Source organism: Branchiostoma belcheri, unplaced genomic scaffold, assembly GCF_001625305.1.
Source record: "Branchiostoma belcheri isolate BF01 breed outbred unplaced genomic scaffold, Haploidv18h27 scaffold15, whole genome shotgun sequence".
Lineage (NCBI taxonomy): Eukaryota > Metazoa > Chordata > Leptocardii > Amphioxiformes > Branchiostomatidae > Branchiostoma > Branchiostoma belcheri.
The window spans coordinates 3,751,762-3,769,133 of NW_017802935.1; the positions used below are offsets into that span (position 1 = coordinate 3,751,762).

General features: G+C 39.7%; 2 protein-coding genes across 2 annotated transcripts in view; one reads left to right on the plus strand and one right to left on the minus strand.

The window, feature by feature from the left end:
• Nucleotides 1-12,403, minus strand: part of LOC109465393 — a 27,762-nt gene extending 15,359 nt beyond the window's left edge. The window contains exons 1-11 of the mRNA XM_019762609.1: nucleotides 12,174-12,403; nucleotides 8,821-8,911; nucleotides 7,755-7,788; nucleotides 7,129-7,261; nucleotides 6,208-6,268; nucleotides 5,661-5,767; nucleotides 4,044-4,129; nucleotides 3,351-3,421; nucleotides 2,919-3,046; nucleotides 1,611-1,698; nucleotides 893-1,176 (exon numbers count right to left, since the gene is read on the minus strand). Coding sequence (XP_019618168.1) covers nucleotides 893-1,176; nucleotides 1,611-1,698; nucleotides 2,919-3,046; nucleotides 3,351-3,421; nucleotides 4,044-4,129; nucleotides 5,661-5,767; nucleotides 6,208-6,268; nucleotides 7,129-7,261; nucleotides 7,755-7,788; nucleotides 8,821-8,911; nucleotides 12,174-12,326 — 1,236 coding nt within the window. The 5' untranslated portion in view covers nucleotides 12,327-12,403. The remainder of the gene's footprint in view (nucleotides 1-892; nucleotides 1,177-1,610; nucleotides 1,699-2,918; nucleotides 3,047-3,350; nucleotides 3,422-4,043; nucleotides 4,130-5,660; nucleotides 5,768-6,207; nucleotides 6,269-7,128; nucleotides 7,262-7,754; nucleotides 7,789-8,820; nucleotides 8,912-12,173) is intronic.
• Nucleotides 12,404-12,483: 80 nt separating this feature from the next.
• Nucleotides 12,484-17,372, plus strand: part of LOC109465392 — a 41,990-nt gene continuing 37,101 nt past the window's right edge. The window contains exons 1-3 of the mRNA XM_019762607.1: nucleotides 12,484-12,800; nucleotides 15,861-15,957; nucleotides 17,192-17,293. Of these exons, the coding sequence (XP_019618166.1) occupies nucleotides 15,869-15,957; nucleotides 17,192-17,293 (191 nt within the window). The 5' untranslated portion in view covers nucleotides 12,484-12,800; nucleotides 15,861-15,868. The remainder of the gene's footprint in view (nucleotides 12,801-15,860; nucleotides 15,958-17,191; nucleotides 17,294-17,372) is intronic.

Sequence of the window (17,372 nt, forward strand, 5' to 3'; positions counted from 1 at the left end):
ATGTACATTAAAAGATATAAGACAAATAAGATAAATAAGTCTGTGATCATGTTAAAACTGGAAAATGAACCTTACTTGCGGCAGTTGTACAATCATGTAATTGTTTTGTAGAGGCTTATACAGAATTTGTTTTGCTATGTGTAATACGGTGCATGTTGCATTCCACATGTATTGTACTGTCACAAACTGAACAAAATAAAGATGACTAATATGAAATTATGCAGCAGTCTTTCTTTCTCTCTGTCTATTACTGAATTATATTATGTTTGGAATGAAATTTTTAAAACTTCACAAGTTGAAGACAATTCTTTAAGTTACTACTAGTATGTTCAACTGTAGATTTTACTGGGGAATATTTTCATTAGCATTCTCATGATTAAGGATAATAACAATATCTTACATTATCTAAAAATTCTATGAATAAGTAGCCTCCTTTGCAGACTTGTAGGGCAACGGCTTAATCTTTTTTTGGTGAGTGACACAAGTTATTCCATGGAGGGACGATTTTGCTGGCGAGTTTCGCCACGGAAAAATGATTTCGCAAAACCGTCTCTCTCCGGCAAAATCAACCCTCCGCGGAATAACTTGCGTCACTCACCCAAAAAAATATATGCAGCTGCTCTACAAGTCTGCGAAAGAGGCTATGAATTAGTGATCTATCTATGGCAATCACTCAATATCTTTATTTGCAATCAGATACAGATTCATGTACAGATACAGATTCACGTACAGATATAACAGTTACAGATACAGATTTTTCCGAGTAGGATGACCGTGTCAGTCGTGACAGTTGACACGGTGGCCTTCGCGTGGGTTTGTTTAAGGTGGATAACAGGTTGCAAATCTGAGACCCACACACTTGGTGAATTAGTGAGATAATGTTGTAACTAACCTGGGCTGGTGGTTTCTCCAGGTTGACAAAATGAGAAAACACTCTCTTGGTGAGCTCCACATCCAGAGGTTCCCGTAACAGAATCCTCTCTGTGAGGATGGTTTGTGCCTCCTCCACTGCTGAAGCGCCGAACGCATCGATGATGGCTCCCCTGTTCTCCGTGCCGTTCTGTCCTTTGGGGGGAAACTGGATGTACTCATCTGCTAACTTCGAGAAATCCTCATCTTCCAGGTTGCGGATGACGTGGACTAGCTCGTCGAAGCACTTCATTCGCCTTCTGTCATCTAGGAAACAAAAGTAGACACATAATGTCAACAAGGTCTCAATGGCTGACTTGTTAAAAGGCGCACTCAGATATATTTTTCAGCAATGAATTATTTAGGCCACACCAATTCAATTCTTGGTTCTTGGATTTTAAAAAAATGCTCAATTGGAAAACTCAAGAGCTCAGTGCAGTGCCGACTCATAAATGCCGCAAAAGGCCAGCATGTGCCAGCTTGTCATAAGTCGCTATGTACTACCACAAATTCATAATACCAGTTTTGTATTCCTGTGGTTTAGCAGCATTTTTTGCTGGAATTTTTTTTAATTCACCTGTAGCACTGGTTTGGGGATCTTCGGAGGATGTCATCCATAAAATTAAGTCAGTGTGGCCTTACATATGGTATCAGATTGATATAAAGTCCTCATGTGAATTATCTGCAAAATGTATACTCACAGAGTGGACGAATTTCACGCATGCAGGTGATGTTTCCTATGATTTGCTTCTGAACTTTGGAATCCAGTGGGACCTTTTTATGGGGGTACTGAAAAAAAAGACAAGCAAAATTCAAGTGAAAACAACTCATAACATTATTACTTCTTATTCATTACAGAAAATCTATCTTTCCCAACTTTGATTAGTCTTGATGCTGTTAACAAATGATATGGCAATTTGCTTAAAATCTGGATGAAGTGACAAGCCATTCTTCCTACAACATACCAAACTAATGTCACAATGACAACTAGAAAGTCTATCAGTGTATGACATTATGTAGTACTACATTTAAATGGTAGGCTAGCAAGGCCAGGGTAGCTAAACAGCAATTATATTGTATTCATTAGTTTGAATATTTCTAGACTTTTCTGACCAAGTTATCATTTTGAATGATCCATTTTGAATGGTTTCTTTATAATATTTTTCTTCATAACTACAGACTGATAAAGCTGTCACTACATATATAGCACTCATGTCAATTTGATATGAATTCACTACATAGCCATCAATGTCTTCAATGCAGTTTTTAAGGCTTGGAAACCCGATTTTCAAAGCCAATATTCCAGTTATTTATCTACATAGCGAGTTGCAACCACATTGTCCTAATGTTTGACTGAGCAAAAATTCCCAAAATTCTGATGGACAATGGTTACTCGAAGGCCCTGGGCTGATGTTTAGGTGCCACCCAGAAAATAAAGGACTCATCTAGGTAGTGATGCATACTGGTTCACTGGACTTGGATCCGGACTTGTAAGAATGTTTAGGTTCAAGTCCCAAAAAACCTAAAAGTCAAGAACCGAGTCCGGACTTATTACCATAAAAGACCATTTCACATACCCCTTTTCTTTCCAAACCACCTAAAACCTTCCGTAGATTGTAACATCTTTGATGCAAAATGAAGAAAACATTGCCATCGGGCATCATCAAGTGTCGGCCTCCATGTTATGTGCCCAAAGTTTCACCCAGACAACATTGCAAGGTTGCCAACATGCAATTTTGTATATGCCATGGGTTTAGGTCCGGACTTACAAGTCCGGACCTGAACCTAAACCTCTGGACTTGAATCCGGACCTGAACCTAAAATTGGGTTTAGGTATGCACCACTACATCTAGGGGCTTGTTTCTGCAGTTCACATCAAAGTATCAAAAGTGCTAATGTGTAGCAGTATGTGTCAATATCAGAAAGATTGACTTATTCACAATATTTTGCTGCCCTGAAATCACATTGGATGCCTTTAAAGTACATGTAAATGGAGTTGATTCTCCTACCTCATCAATATGGAGGCTGCCTGTCACCAAGTTGTCAGGCAGTTGGAAACGCCGGTCTTCGACCGAAATGGGGACGACATCAGTCAGCTCCATTTTCCCACTTGAGAATGTGTGCATCTCTGGTAGGTCTGGAACCCACAGAAGAAACAGTGTTTTTTTGTACAGAATTCTAACAGCTGTGGTCTACTTCTCATGATTCTGATAACCCCTGAATTGCTATTTGGCACAGAGTTCTTCAAAGTATTAGAAACATAGACCACAGTAACAAGCATTATAGACATCTACACCACAACAAAAAGCAACTGTTTAATTCCTCCATATAGTCTTCCAATACAGGACTGCCAAACCTTCAATCTCACTCTTGATACTTTTGTAGAAATGCAACAGAGATTGTACACAAAGAAGACATGAGTCAAAAAGTGCTGAACTCACCAAAGTTGTCATCACTCTCGTACATGTGGCTTTGACCAAACCCAACTGGAATCGATGGTACGGGTTCATATCTGGTTCAAAACAAAAGCAAAAATTGTAACTTATTCATTTAGTTTTACTGTAAAGATACTAGTAATGAAAGTAATTTAGACTGGATTCACATCTCACTGATAGCATGTTTGCCTGTGTGTGGATGGCATTCAGCACCTGGGATAGGTATGTTTGCCTGTATGTGGATAGTACATTTGTATTCAGCACCAGAGACAGACATCTTTGCTTGTGTGTGGATGGTGTTCAGCACCAAGGACAGATATGTTTGCCTGTGTTTGGATGGTGTTCAGCACCAGAGACAGACATCTTTGCTTGTGTGTGGATGGTGTTCAGCACCAAGGACAGATATGTTTGCCTGTGTTTGGATGGTGTTCAGCACCAAGGGCTGGCATATTTGCCTGTGTGTGTGTGTGTGTGTGTGTGTGTGTGTGTGTGTGTGTCATTCAGCAACAAGGACAGGTGTGTTTGCCTGTGTGTGGATGGTGTTCAGCACCAAGGACAGATTCCTATTTTAGAAATTGTTTCTGAAGTCCACCATTTATTATCTATAATCAAGGCTTATAAAATTTGTAAAAACTGTATGTTACAAATAAAATGTAGTGTCAAATGTCATTCCTTATACAACAGTTGGATTGTACTTACTCAGGGTGAACCTTTCTTGGAGCTGTGAATTTTTCATCTACAAGGATTTTAGTAGGAACTTGCTTCCCCTTGTGGTACCAGATTTCCTGCAATACAAATCAAAATAAAATTAGGCAACCTCAAAATTTGCCTTGACTGTCCACACTACACCAATCCATAAATTGTACCATTGGAACAGTTAGAACTTAAGTTGTCCCAAAATCAGACTTCTGATACAAATAAAGCTCAAATCACCCTGGTAATGTGATTTATTCTATACACACACACACACACACACACATACACACACACACACACACACACACACACACACACACACACACACATACACACACACACACATACACACACATATATATTATTGCAAGGCAGTATCTTTCAACAGTTACTGTTCCTGTAAAAATTAAAGGTCATAGAGGCATGGCCTTTTACTTGCTCCACCTAGTGTTTTTTACATGCACTGCAGGTAATGCATGCATGTAGTCCTGCCACTTGTCTGCACTCTAAGCTTCTAGAACCATCACATAAGACTTTATTCATAGGAACACAGCCTACAGGCACACTGGCACCAGGTGTTAGATAATTACCATAACAACAGTAATTATCTTGGTGGAAGTAAGACAGCCTAGGGGGGTTCAGAAAGACAATAGGTATCACTTAACCATCTGATGTGCTTTCATCCTACCATCTCTTTTTAAACCTCCTTGATTGTACCAACTGGCTTGGCTTGTCTGTTTTATCGTTTTCTGACTGCTTTGTTTGGCACATAACCATTACCTATTTAAGGAAACCTTTTTTTTTCAACTAACACTACCAGTAACACGATTGTCCTAATTTCTCATCCCTGACCTGTCCAGTTACAATTATGTGTGACTCCATTGGAATGCATTTAATAAGCATCATTGACGTATTCATCTGACTACCTTGGGGGTAGATGTCATAATTACCCCAGCCTGAAAAGTTGCCAAGTGACAACGAATACAAACAGTTACACATGGGGCTAAAGGGCATCTCAATAAATCAAATCAAATCACAATCATACACCTAATGTTCCATAACTCCTAAGTATGTAAAAAAGAAGAAACAGTAAAAACAGTTGTATGTTCCAACACCCCCTAATCCTAACCCACCCGTATGTTCGGACATTCTTTCAATGTTAAGGCCACAACAACTTCATGCGTTTGCTCTTGGATTTTTATGTACTAATCAATTTTAAAAATCTTCAGAAAAATACTAAGAAACAGGGGAAAAAAATAGGCATCCTATCATAGCCCCAAATAGCCATGAACTCAAGACAATATACCAGGCTGGTTTGTACTTCAAATAATGAATTTGAAACATTTAATCAAACCGCTGCATTGATAGATGGAAAAACTGTAACAACTCTGAAGAGGAGGGACTTCCTTCAATTTTGGGGGCCTATTTTTGGGGCTCTGAATCAACTTTGGAGTTTTTTGTGGGAAATCAGAAAAAAAAACAAGAGGACAAATTCATGAACCAACAAACTAAATTGGTGTGGCGTCAACATTGAAAGAAACTGGGTAGGGTGTCTGGAGATGGGGTTAGTTGGAACACGGGGCTATACCATACAAAATGAAGCAAATGTTTTGTGAGAACCTTTTGGTGTGATGTCTCAGCGTTGGTCACGATATGTGAGGATTTGGTGCGCTTGAAGATGAGTGCCTCCCCAGTGTTCTTCCCTTCATACTCCGCTTCATGGACACCTACATATGCACAATCACGCATACAACAATACTGAGCAACCTATTCATACTGTAATAGTACAAAAAAGTACTATTATTACAAAAGTTCCAAACAGGGCATCAAAGGGTCAAACAGACAATGGTACTGGTAGTATAGACAGTTCATATCAATGCCATAGTACACAAAATCATGAAAAATTGAAATTGAAGATACAAAACCTTTCATAAGATCTAACATAGAATTCTGGGCAAATGTATCTAAAGAGATCTCCAATGCATATGAATTCAAGTTTCTTTGCAATGATGGAAATGAAAAAATAGCCTGTTTTGTACTCAAAAGTTTAACTGTCTAAATGCATCTTAAATTTGGATATGTCTTAGTCTGCATATCACTTAAGTGTACAAACAGATGGAACACAGTTTATTATCATTACTAAGTAATATCATAATCATTAACGTACCTTCATGTCCCGTCTCGTTGACGACATAGCGCCATTTCCGGTCCTTGTCATGATTGATATCCTACACATTATACAAAGAAGTTTATTTTACCATAATGATTGAAATGTGAAGGCTTGGGATAGGGTCAGCTATAAGGAAAAGTTAGTACAACTGTACACTAATAATCAGTATTTACTATCAGCTTTATAAAAAAAAGTTTGCCTATGATATATGGCTAAAAAACACAAGCTTGATGAAGAGATACAAAAAATACAGAACGTAGCCTTGCATTGTAATTACAGAATATCTAATTCAGTTACTAAGTATTAAAGAGCTGTTACAGAAAGCATACAACACATGGCATAATTTGTACATAACTTGGGACCTTTTTGAAGCTAAATGACCAACAGGAAGAAACAACTATGTTTTAAAGATCTACATCTCTGAGATGTGAATCAGATTCAGTATTTTATACTAAGCAATAACAGCTTAACTGTACCGTTGATTTCTTGTATAATTAAATATCGTGTATACTAGTAATGTACTTTAAGTCAATAGTTTGAAGTTGAATATTCCTAAGTTAAGGCTGTAAGGCTCATCATGGTTAGTAACAATGAACTGTACACACATGTAAAAAATTCGTGACCCTAGCATGTCCAGAACATGAGATATCAAAACCGGAAGTTCAGCTGCAGTACCTAGGAAAGCCGCCAGTGGGCTCAAAATCTAATCATTTCTAAGTCTCATGAAGACCTACCCACCTACCAAGTTTCATTTCAATCCATCCACTGCTTTTCGAGTAATCTTGTTAAACCACACACAAACACACACACATATAAACACACACACACATAAACACACACACACACAAACGCTACTGAAAACATAACCTTCTTGGCGAAGGTAAAAAGTTAAACTAGCTACAGATAGAGGGACATTACCTGAAGCGAGGCATGCAGCCGTGAAGAAAACGTGCCAAGAAGTGCTTTCTTCTGTAAGACAGCAGACGACTTGTCATTCTCTGGGTACTGCACCTCAAGGATTTCTCCACTGTTGGACACGTTAAAACTGAACCTATAGGATTGTCAGGATTAAATAAAAAAGATTAATACATTCCTACAGCTTACAGAATGATCAGGGTTCAATATACCAGGTGAATGTGCACCTTAGTGCACCCAGTTTTTTTTTTCAATAAGTGCACCCAGTTTTTTTTTTCAATGAGTGCACCAGTGCGCCCATTTTTTTAAGGTTTATGTATGTAAAGATATCTAATGGATACTAGTATACAGTATATTCTTGACATCTACATGCAGATGCCAGAATAATAATTTGTTGTAAAGGTCATTGTTATAAAATTATTTCATATGGTGCACCCAATTTTTTGAGCTAGGTGCACCAGTGCACTACACCAATGCACCTATTCCCAAAGTAAATTTCGAGCCCTGGGATGATGAAAATTTTATCTACAATAAGGGGAAAGTTTATTTGTAAAGTAGGACTTATTTCTTGCAAGAAATTGAGCTTCCCACTTAGCAAACGACAGATTGAAACTTTAAAAATTGCATACCATTTTGAAAGGTCCTCCTGGTCCTTATGGTTTGCTGATCATGAAGAAGGAAACAAAAAAATGTTAGACATTTCCACTTAGATTGTGCAAATACTTAGCAACATGCAGACTGATTATGGACTGGCATATGAACTTTGATGATTGAAATATTTCTAACTTTTGATGAAATGTTTCTAGGTTATCCTTTTGCAGCTTAAACTTCTGCATTCTGACTTAAGCCCTATTGCACTATCACATAAACTAAATTAAATGCACATAACAACATTCTATGGGGGCCTGCTTGTCCTTTTTCGTAAGGCGTAATCAGGCCTTTTTAGTCTTCGCAGGGCCATGTTGATTTGATTGTATATGGATGACATCCGTGCACGTATGAATTTTTGGCCATTTCCAAAAAAAATTTTCAACCATAATGGAAATCGTACAAAACAGTTGCAAAATGACCAAATATATACCTGGTCATAAAGTTTAAAAAAAAATATTGGATAACGATACCAATGTTGTAGAATGCCAAAATTAAACAAAAAAGACGAAAATGTAAAGAAATTAATTTGAAGAGTATATCATTCGCCATACCATACTCTTATGTTATTTGTTCAACCTTCTTGACCATGTAGATTTCATAATGAAACCAACATTTTTTGCCAAACTTTTTTTTTATTTGCACGCTTGCATCAGTTTTGGGGTTCCCGGAGGATGTCATCCATATAATCAAATCAACACGGCCTAATCCGTAGGCAGCCTCCCCCAAAGTATAGAAAGTACCGAGATCGCACGAACGTTGACCTAGTTCTTAAGAACTTTGCCATTATGTCATTGCGAAGGCGGGGGCGGGAAATGGCCAATATGTTAACACTAGGCTCTAGCCGCAACTTCAAACGGCCGGCAGCGCGCTAAACTACGATGTACTGACGAACTAAGTGTAGATATCACCTTTCATACATTGTGATAGCATGCATGGCATGATGACAGATTTTATCGAACCTCTTGTGTCCCTTTAAAATGATTCGTGAACCACGTTTCAAGAGTGGGACATTTTCACCACTCGAACGTGGGACATGTCACTTGCCTGGGTGGTTCTTAAGGGCGTGAAGGAAGTTCTTAACTTCCAGCTGGCAATGTCGATTCCACTTGTCACCTCCTAGCACATTGATGTAGACCTGTTTGTGAAGAAACAAAACATTTTTGCATGAAGGACTCAAAACGTGTCTCTACATGCGCTCCCGCACGTTTACACTTTTATAAAGGAACGCCGCACAACGCCATCCATGCATCAGCGACCCCTGGCGATCACAATCGGTGATGCAAGAAAGATGCTAAAGAGATGTTCGTAGCAGATCTAAAGGTCTCAGTAGGCCGTAGGGCAACCACAGCTTTGTCATACGTCTGATCATGCAGAAAATCATACCCCGAGCCCTGTAATTACCTCTTTGTTCCGTGTGATTCCTCTAGCCACTGTGAAAAAATGCGTTTCAAACATCAATCTTTTCCCTTTTGTTCCGTCAGGAGCTCCAGGCGCTACCCTTTCCGAGAAGCCTCAGAAGACAGGAGAGTCACGCAACACACGTCGTCCCGCCAGTCACCGGCGTTCAGTGACCCAGTTTCAAGGCTGATTGCATGTTTCTATAATTACGACAGCCACTTTTCGGTCAATCACAATTATCCAGCCGTAAATTGGGTAAGGCTGCCCTTCCCCTTTGTACATTTGCAGATCCAGGGTCTAGCCTTTCCAAGAAGGCACAAGGCTACGCTGGCCCGTCAGGCATACTAGTTCAGTGACCAACGGTTGTTGGTTGGATGTTGATTTGATAGTATGAGACCTATTGATGGATTTTAAGTTTATCAAATACAGTAATTTGTGTCATGCCAACTTACGTAACACGAAGAAAAAATATTAGTTAGGAGCGTATTACTGGCAGAAGAAACGGTTGATATATTTTGCTACATTCAACTTTTCAGCGTGCGTGGCCGTATAATTATTCAATGCACACACACAAAAAAAACACAAAACAAATAAAGCAAGCCCATGCTAGAGATTACTTTTGTCGAATTTCACACAATTTAATAATATTTCTGTTACCCATCGTGTCGTGCGAAGAGGCGTGAAATCGTTCTGTCTGCCCCCCCCCCAAAAAAAAAAGATGGAGCAATCGTAATTGTGGGGTCGTGTGGCGTAGCGGCAGAGGTCCCGAGTTCGAGTCCTGACATGCCACCGATCTTGTGCCCTTGGGAAAGGCACTTTACACGACTTTCCTCACTTCGCTCAGGTGAAAATGAGTATTGTATTGTCCCCTGTGTTGGTGGCAGCATTAATATAAGTTTAAAAAAACTTGAGTGTGCCGTCACCACGTCTTGTGATTACATGTTGGAAATGATGAAAAAAAATCGTGCTGTACATGGTCTTTCAGGCAAACCAATACTTATAGACAGATGACTGATGGAGGATGAATGATGTTGACAAACAACTGTTTATCCGGGATACAGCCAGAGCCGGAGTGGCAATTCTTTCTGACGTCATGTGCCGCGGGGCCATAAATTGTCGACGTCATAAGCCATGGGGGACACGTCTGACGTCTTATAGTCAGTGGTGCTATAGATGTGTGACGTCATAAGCCATGTGGGCCATAAATGTCTGACGTCAGACGCCACCATAGTCGCCTCGGTTGGAAGGGACTCGGGATGGATCCGTCCAAGAATCTGGGGCGAGTCGTCGATATCCAAATTTGAGTCCCAACTCGAGCACGTTCCAACTACTGATGACCTCCTCCCAACCCATTAACGATCCCTGCCAGACATGTCCACGACCTTCCGACCATTCCAGACTTTTCAAAACATTGTGAAACATTTAGCTGGCGCAACCGACCAGTCGCCAACCTCGCAGACCAACTCCCACCCTACGGACGGATTTCAACCATGGTCTGAAGAGTGCTCGACTCGGAACCAAGAGGTCCCGGGTTCGAGTCCAGACATGCTACCGATCTTGTGCCACTACTTACCTCACTTCGCTCAGGTGAAAATCAGTATTGTATTGTCCCATGTGTTGGTGGCGACATTGATATAACTCACCACGTCTTGTGATTACATGTTGGAATAAAAAAATGTTTGGGAGGCCATGGTCGGCCGAGGCTTTGTGTGACAAAGGCTGAAACTTAATTTGTCCAGACTACTTCTTTTCTTTCATTTCTTCATGCAATGTGATAGTCCGGTTGTTGTTTAATGGAGTTGGGGCTCGTAAACAATCCAACCATCAACAAATTGTCTATCAAACATCTGACAGAAAGACAAAGTAATGAACAGCGATGATTGTCTATGAAATTAGATCGTAATTTGGTAAAAAAAAAGGAAGACAACATAACAACTCCTTTTGTAAATGTGTCTGGCCAAAATGTGAGAAGCAAAAGAAACAGAAGGGATAAGCTTTAAAAAAACAGGAACTTAACTTTACACCATATATTTCCGTTGTTACTTCATTCATTTGTGTTGTATATTCAATAGAAAGTGTAGTCATATATTACCCTTTATTAATGATCATTTCCTTACTATGAGTATGAACCTAGAACCAGGGATTATCCGATTACTCCTTTTTAGTATGTTTGTGGGCCGACAGATCTAAAGAGGGGTGACTAAATTTCCCTGCTGTCAACACGTTTGACATTGGTAGGAAAACCTCTGTGTTGTTTTTTGAGCGACCCGCCCACGAGATCAACCATGGTGTTCTTCGCACACAAGCGTGATCATGACAAAAGCAATAAACAAGCTTTCCAATGGTATGAATTACAATGCCCGTCATTTAAAAACACTAAGGATGTGTGAAGAAGTTATGTACAGGCGCTAGGCAAGCTTCCCTTGCTACAGGTGCTTTTTTTCACAAGCAAACCTGGCGCTCAAACCATGTACATACCAAACTCATAACTACTCATAACATATGGAACACCATTGTAAAGAGTAATAAATGAGCTGTACAATGATCTGTAATACAATGCAATTCATAAAGTGACAATCTACATGCGACCCATCAAAATCAAATCTTTTGTTACTTTTTAGTATGTGTGGTAAATGTTAAACATGAAGTAGCATCTAGTTTCAACAATGCGATCCTATCTAAATTGTACAAATTGTTTTAAAACGCGTGCGCTAATCATTTTAATCTATAGTTTGAAGTGGGTAGATTTGTGGATTCATAGTTTCTCACTCACTCAATCACGCACTCACTCACTCGTCCTCTTCTACTTTGCACGAAGAGTCAACTTTTGCCACGCATTTTTCACCAACGATCGTTAATTGTACAAGTCTGTTTAGCTGTTGAAATGACGTTTTCTAGCTATAAGTTAACACTAATAAGTAGACAATACAGTAGAAACATGCTGATATTCACAATGCCAGCAAGCAAAGATAATTGTCTGACAAACAATTGTGCCCTACCTTTGCAGACGTGAGTACGACACCTGTGTGCTTTAGTGTTGTGGAGGCGTCGTACTTGTACTGGTACTGATTCCCCGGCTTGAAGTCAACTAGTCCAGAACAACCAACTACAAACAACAGTACAGAAGCCAACACGCGAAATCTGGCTTCCATTTTGCTGTCCGCGTTTCTCCTAAACAGTCGCAATCGCCATATCTCAGGTTGTTATTCAAGAGTTTTTTAATGCGCATGCTTCAAGAAATATAACCAGTTTTTCCTCTTTTTTTGGGAGGCACCTGTTGCGAAATATGCAAATGTCATATAATTGGGTGCCTCTCAAAACGAGGTCAATCCTGACAGATACAATCATAGAAGACAACAAGTATCGCTTAAGTAGGTTTTCGCATTGTTGTTACAGAAATAAGTTGGATTGTCTATTCCACTTTTAGTGTTTACCCTCTTTTTGACCGACTCCCGCAGGACAAAGGTTGGAACTTCGTTCACTGGTCAGTATTCTGAGGGTGTGTTGGTCAGAGGGTTCGGTTGGTCATTTCGGGCGGACAACACGGCGTGCCAACCGGAGGGCCGGTGTCGCAGTTCCATAAGATACGTCACAACCTGCCGGCCTGGGCCAGGTGCGCCCAAAAGGTAAATCTTACCTTTCCTTCGAAAAATATCGGCATTTCTGTATCTTTAGTGTTTAGTCACCACGTATATATGTGTGCTACGTACAAGTTCGGTGTTCATTGTTTTGTCTCTTGCCTAAATCTATTTACCTCACACAGTTCATTTCTCACACTTTCCAAAAAAGCCCAAATCTCTATTTCTCCGAGGAGGCCCACTGTATTCATCCTCCATAACTCCAAAATCTTGGCTGGCACCCAAAACTTCATCACTACATTTGTACTACTAAACGCTTTTATTTCTGATAATGGCAATAAGGCTTGTGTAATGAAATCGACTAAAACAGGCATGATAGTTAGTGGAGGTAGCGTCCTAGAGCGGTAAGGGAAAGTTGAAAAAATTTAAAAAAATGCAAAAATAAATCGTTATCCAAACGAAACTTTTGCGCTTGCCAACAATATGCATTTGTACCTAACCCGTGCCTGGGCCCACACATATAAGCTGCAGTGTTGATGTCTTCAACTTCTACCAAACATTTAATCTTATGTGGTGAGTCGCAAGTCAGTAAGTTAGACTTTTTTCTAAACTGTATTACATGTAAGTGAGCCTGGTATAACCATCAATACGATGAATGTCGGCTCAATCACTTATAATGCCGCATTAAATCGGGTTTTTGGAAACCTGTTGACTTCTTTACATGTCTTAAACTCGTAAGTGGTAGCCGATAGCGTAAACATGAGACAAATTCGGAGAAACATTACAAGCCTTCCATTGTGGGTCACACAGCAGTAAGTTAGACTTCAAATCGGATTTTGATCAGAAAAAATGTGTTTACAGCTGCAGTACTAATTTAAAATACTATGTATGAGGCTGTATGAGAAGTTAAACTTTTTTTCAGAGGCTAACAGGAATCAAAATTTTTCTGAAAAAAGTATCTGAAGTGGGGAAATTTACTTGAAACATGACTGAAAAGTATGCTTCTATCACTGTCATATAAAGGACAATCTACGGTAAAATGCGCGTCGTCTTCTACTCTACCTAGACTACAAAATTGGCAGTTTCTTTGCTCTAGAGGAGTGTGATTATGTCTTCCTGATTCGATTCGCAATTATTGTGGCAACTGATTCTTAGTTTTGTAATTTTGGATCTGTGACGTACATTTGCTAACTTAAGATATTCTTCGTCGTTATAAGAATACTTTGTCTTATAATGGCAAAATATATAAATGGCAGCAAAACCGTGCCACCCAGATTTAACAAAAACAATCTCCCGATGAAATCTTTTGCATTCAACTGACACCATTGTCACGCCTCAATCAACACTAGCACCTGTGAAAGAGAACTGTTTGTTTCACCAGTTTTGTACAGTAGGTACGCGTTACGTAAGACCGGACTGTAAGGGGTTGTATTTTTCACACACTCTTTCCGAATAGTGTAGTGGGATTTTTAAAGTTCCTCTTCTTAAACAGGGACCGCCGGCTTTGCGTCCTATCCGAGGTACTCGTATCTACCTGAGTCGAGTGAGGAATTGGAAATACTAGTAGGCCTTTCCGAAAGTCACAACGGAGAGGCCTGCTTCATGCATTTGAAACAAGAACATTTTAATTCTACGTCTGCAACCCTAACCAGAAGAGCACCGTGGTTTGGATTACATTATTAGATTAAAAAAAATATCAAGATCTATAGGGATGTGTATAATCGTAACATACGCAATAGACATGTGTCATTACCAAAAACTTAGCATAGGGGCGTAACTTTCAAGAATTATTAACATGGCTGGCAGAAACCGTAACTTACACCTCAAACTACCATTCTGTTACCATGGTGATGTGTGTGATCCATCCATCATCATCATCATCTGTCCCTGAACTAAACTGGGGATGGTTTTGAGGGCACACACACGCACACACACGCACGCACACACACACACACACACACACACACACACTGCCCACGAAGTAAACCATCATCCCTGAACTATCCAAGCATGTCATTACCGTGTTTTTAGGCATTTTTTTATCAGGCTTTCTTTCTTGCACTGGTATCTTTTCTTTATGCCAACTCAGGTGATATCCAAAAGATACCTGCAAAAAAGAAATCCTGACACAAGAAAAGCCCCCAAACGCCCAAAATATGTAGTAGTATAATGTAGCCTGGATGCCAGACTGTTTCCAGGGCCAGTCCTTGGTTTAGACCCTGAGTTTGGCAACATCTTGGCCCTATGGCGTGAGGTCCTGGGACAGTCTGCCACCCAGGCTACACACAATGTTAAGTAATCAGGTGCTATTGACTGTACAGATCCCATATAGCAATTGATGATCAATTACAGAGTATGTTAATCTGGTGGCTGAATAATCTTAGATGAGGTACATTCTAATCATTCTTTTATATGAGATGTTAAAGGTTAAAGGTTACTGGCTCACTGTATAACCTGCCAGACTGGTATGTCTTCTAGCTGTTGCTAGAGGCTTCTTGAGGAAAACACTTCAATTAGCAAAACATCTGGAGGTTGTAATCACTGGCAAATGCATACTGGGCATAACCTGGAAAATGAATGAACTAAATGTGCCTATATTGCGACTGCTTTGTACATATACATGTCTGTAACATCATTTGTATATTGTTGTATTCAACTTGTAATTTTTATGAATGTAATTTTTTAATGTGTGTCTCCAGGGACACCTGAAAAACATATCAATGGATCTGAGATATTCCCTGGTAAAATGAATAACTTGAAGCTTGACTTGAAAAGGATTTTAAAGAAGAAAATTGTGTTAAGCCTGTTGGCCTGAACTTTGGTCTCATCTGATGGATATCCATGGTAGCAACATTAGCAGGCCAACTATTTGCCCAACATACAGTAAGATTTAGTATGTAGTAAGTTTTCATGTTTGTAAACTAAACATGGGCAGCTTCAACACAACTAGAAATAGCAGACTGCATTTGGCACAAGTGAGACAGAATAGTAAAAAATCCAAGACTTTTTTATCTACAATAAAACCTTTTTTCAATGTTGTTGCTGGAATGAACATTGCTGGATAGATTTTCTCGTTTTGCTGAAATCGGAATACCTTTCCACTTCCAGTGTTGAAAATGTGGCTGGATGTGCAGTGTTGGAAGGGAGGTACAACGTTCTTACTTGTACTTGCTCTATTGGTCCGATGCAGCACAGCTTTATCAGGGTAAGTCATTTTTTGCGTATGCCGGTATTTATTTCATCTATTTTGGGGCAATATCTGATAGCCATAGCTGATGCTGTAGGTCTAGTGCAAATGGGCATTTGACTCTGATTGATGAATATGAAGGTACATATTACGCCATATTTGCACAGTATCTGATGAAGTTAGTACAAATGTAGTAGGGCTGTGTACTGGTTCTGGGTACCGGTACACTGTACCGCAAAACTACATCCATCCAGTCACGGAATACGCTGCTACCGTGTGGCACTCCGGACTTTCTACTCTCCTCTGCAACAAACTCGAGAAAGTGCAACGCCGGGCACTGAGAATCATCCTCGGGAAAGACTTCATTTCTTACTCAAAAGCGTGTGAACAACTTGCCCTCCCAACCCTTAAAGAACGCCGCGAAGAACTGACCGTTAAATTCGCCAGGTCCCTAGAACAATCTGAACAGTACAGACACGCTCCTGCCACCTTCACGAGAGGAAATAAGTGGCAGGAAAACTCGACCATCCCACAAACTGAACAGTATTTACTGTAGAACTGTAAGATACCACAACAGTGCAATACCACACATGGTACGATTGCTCAAGGAGGTTAAATTTAACATCCTTGGGTTGCTGAACCTGTAAAATAATTTGACCTTTTCATTTTAATCTGCTTAAGAATGTTTTTATGCTCCGTCAATTTTATCCTGTTCGTAAATGTTTTTAAATATGGTTGAGATAATGGTTTAGATATTGTTTTAATGAAACTCATGGAAACAGCTCCCATGCAATTCAGCCTCTGGCTGCCAGGTGGGACTGTCCGTATGTATTGTATATATGTTAATAATTGAATAAACCATTATTATTTATATATTATTATGATAAAAATCAACTAGGTACAGGTCCAAAATACCATAACAGTACCGGTACATACCGCACAGAGGTGACCAGAGTAACTCGAAGGAGCATGACTGATATACTAGTACAACAGATCTTTCAAGAACAGCTTATTGTCTGCAGCATAATGCCGCCTATAGTTCTGTCCTGTTTTATCTGAATAAAGATTCTGTTAAGTTTATTACTGTTCAGAAGGACATATGTTAATTTGTCAAATTGTTCGGGTACTGGTACAGGTACCTACACCTCTGTACCCGTACCTGTACCTGTACCTGATGTTACATTTAGGTACACATCCTTAGTTAATAGTGTACAATTAAGTACAATCTGTCTTACCTATGTCTCTTCTCCAGGCCGAATGTGTGTAGTCGTCAGACCTCTTGGGGCTGTACAGAAGGCTACAGCCAGAGATACTACACCAGCTGTGGAATTTGGGGAGGATCTACTTGCACAAGGTAATCTGTGAACAGACATCAATGATAGTTTTTAAACTCTGTGATTTTATATATTACACTTGTTTTAGTAAGAGGCATG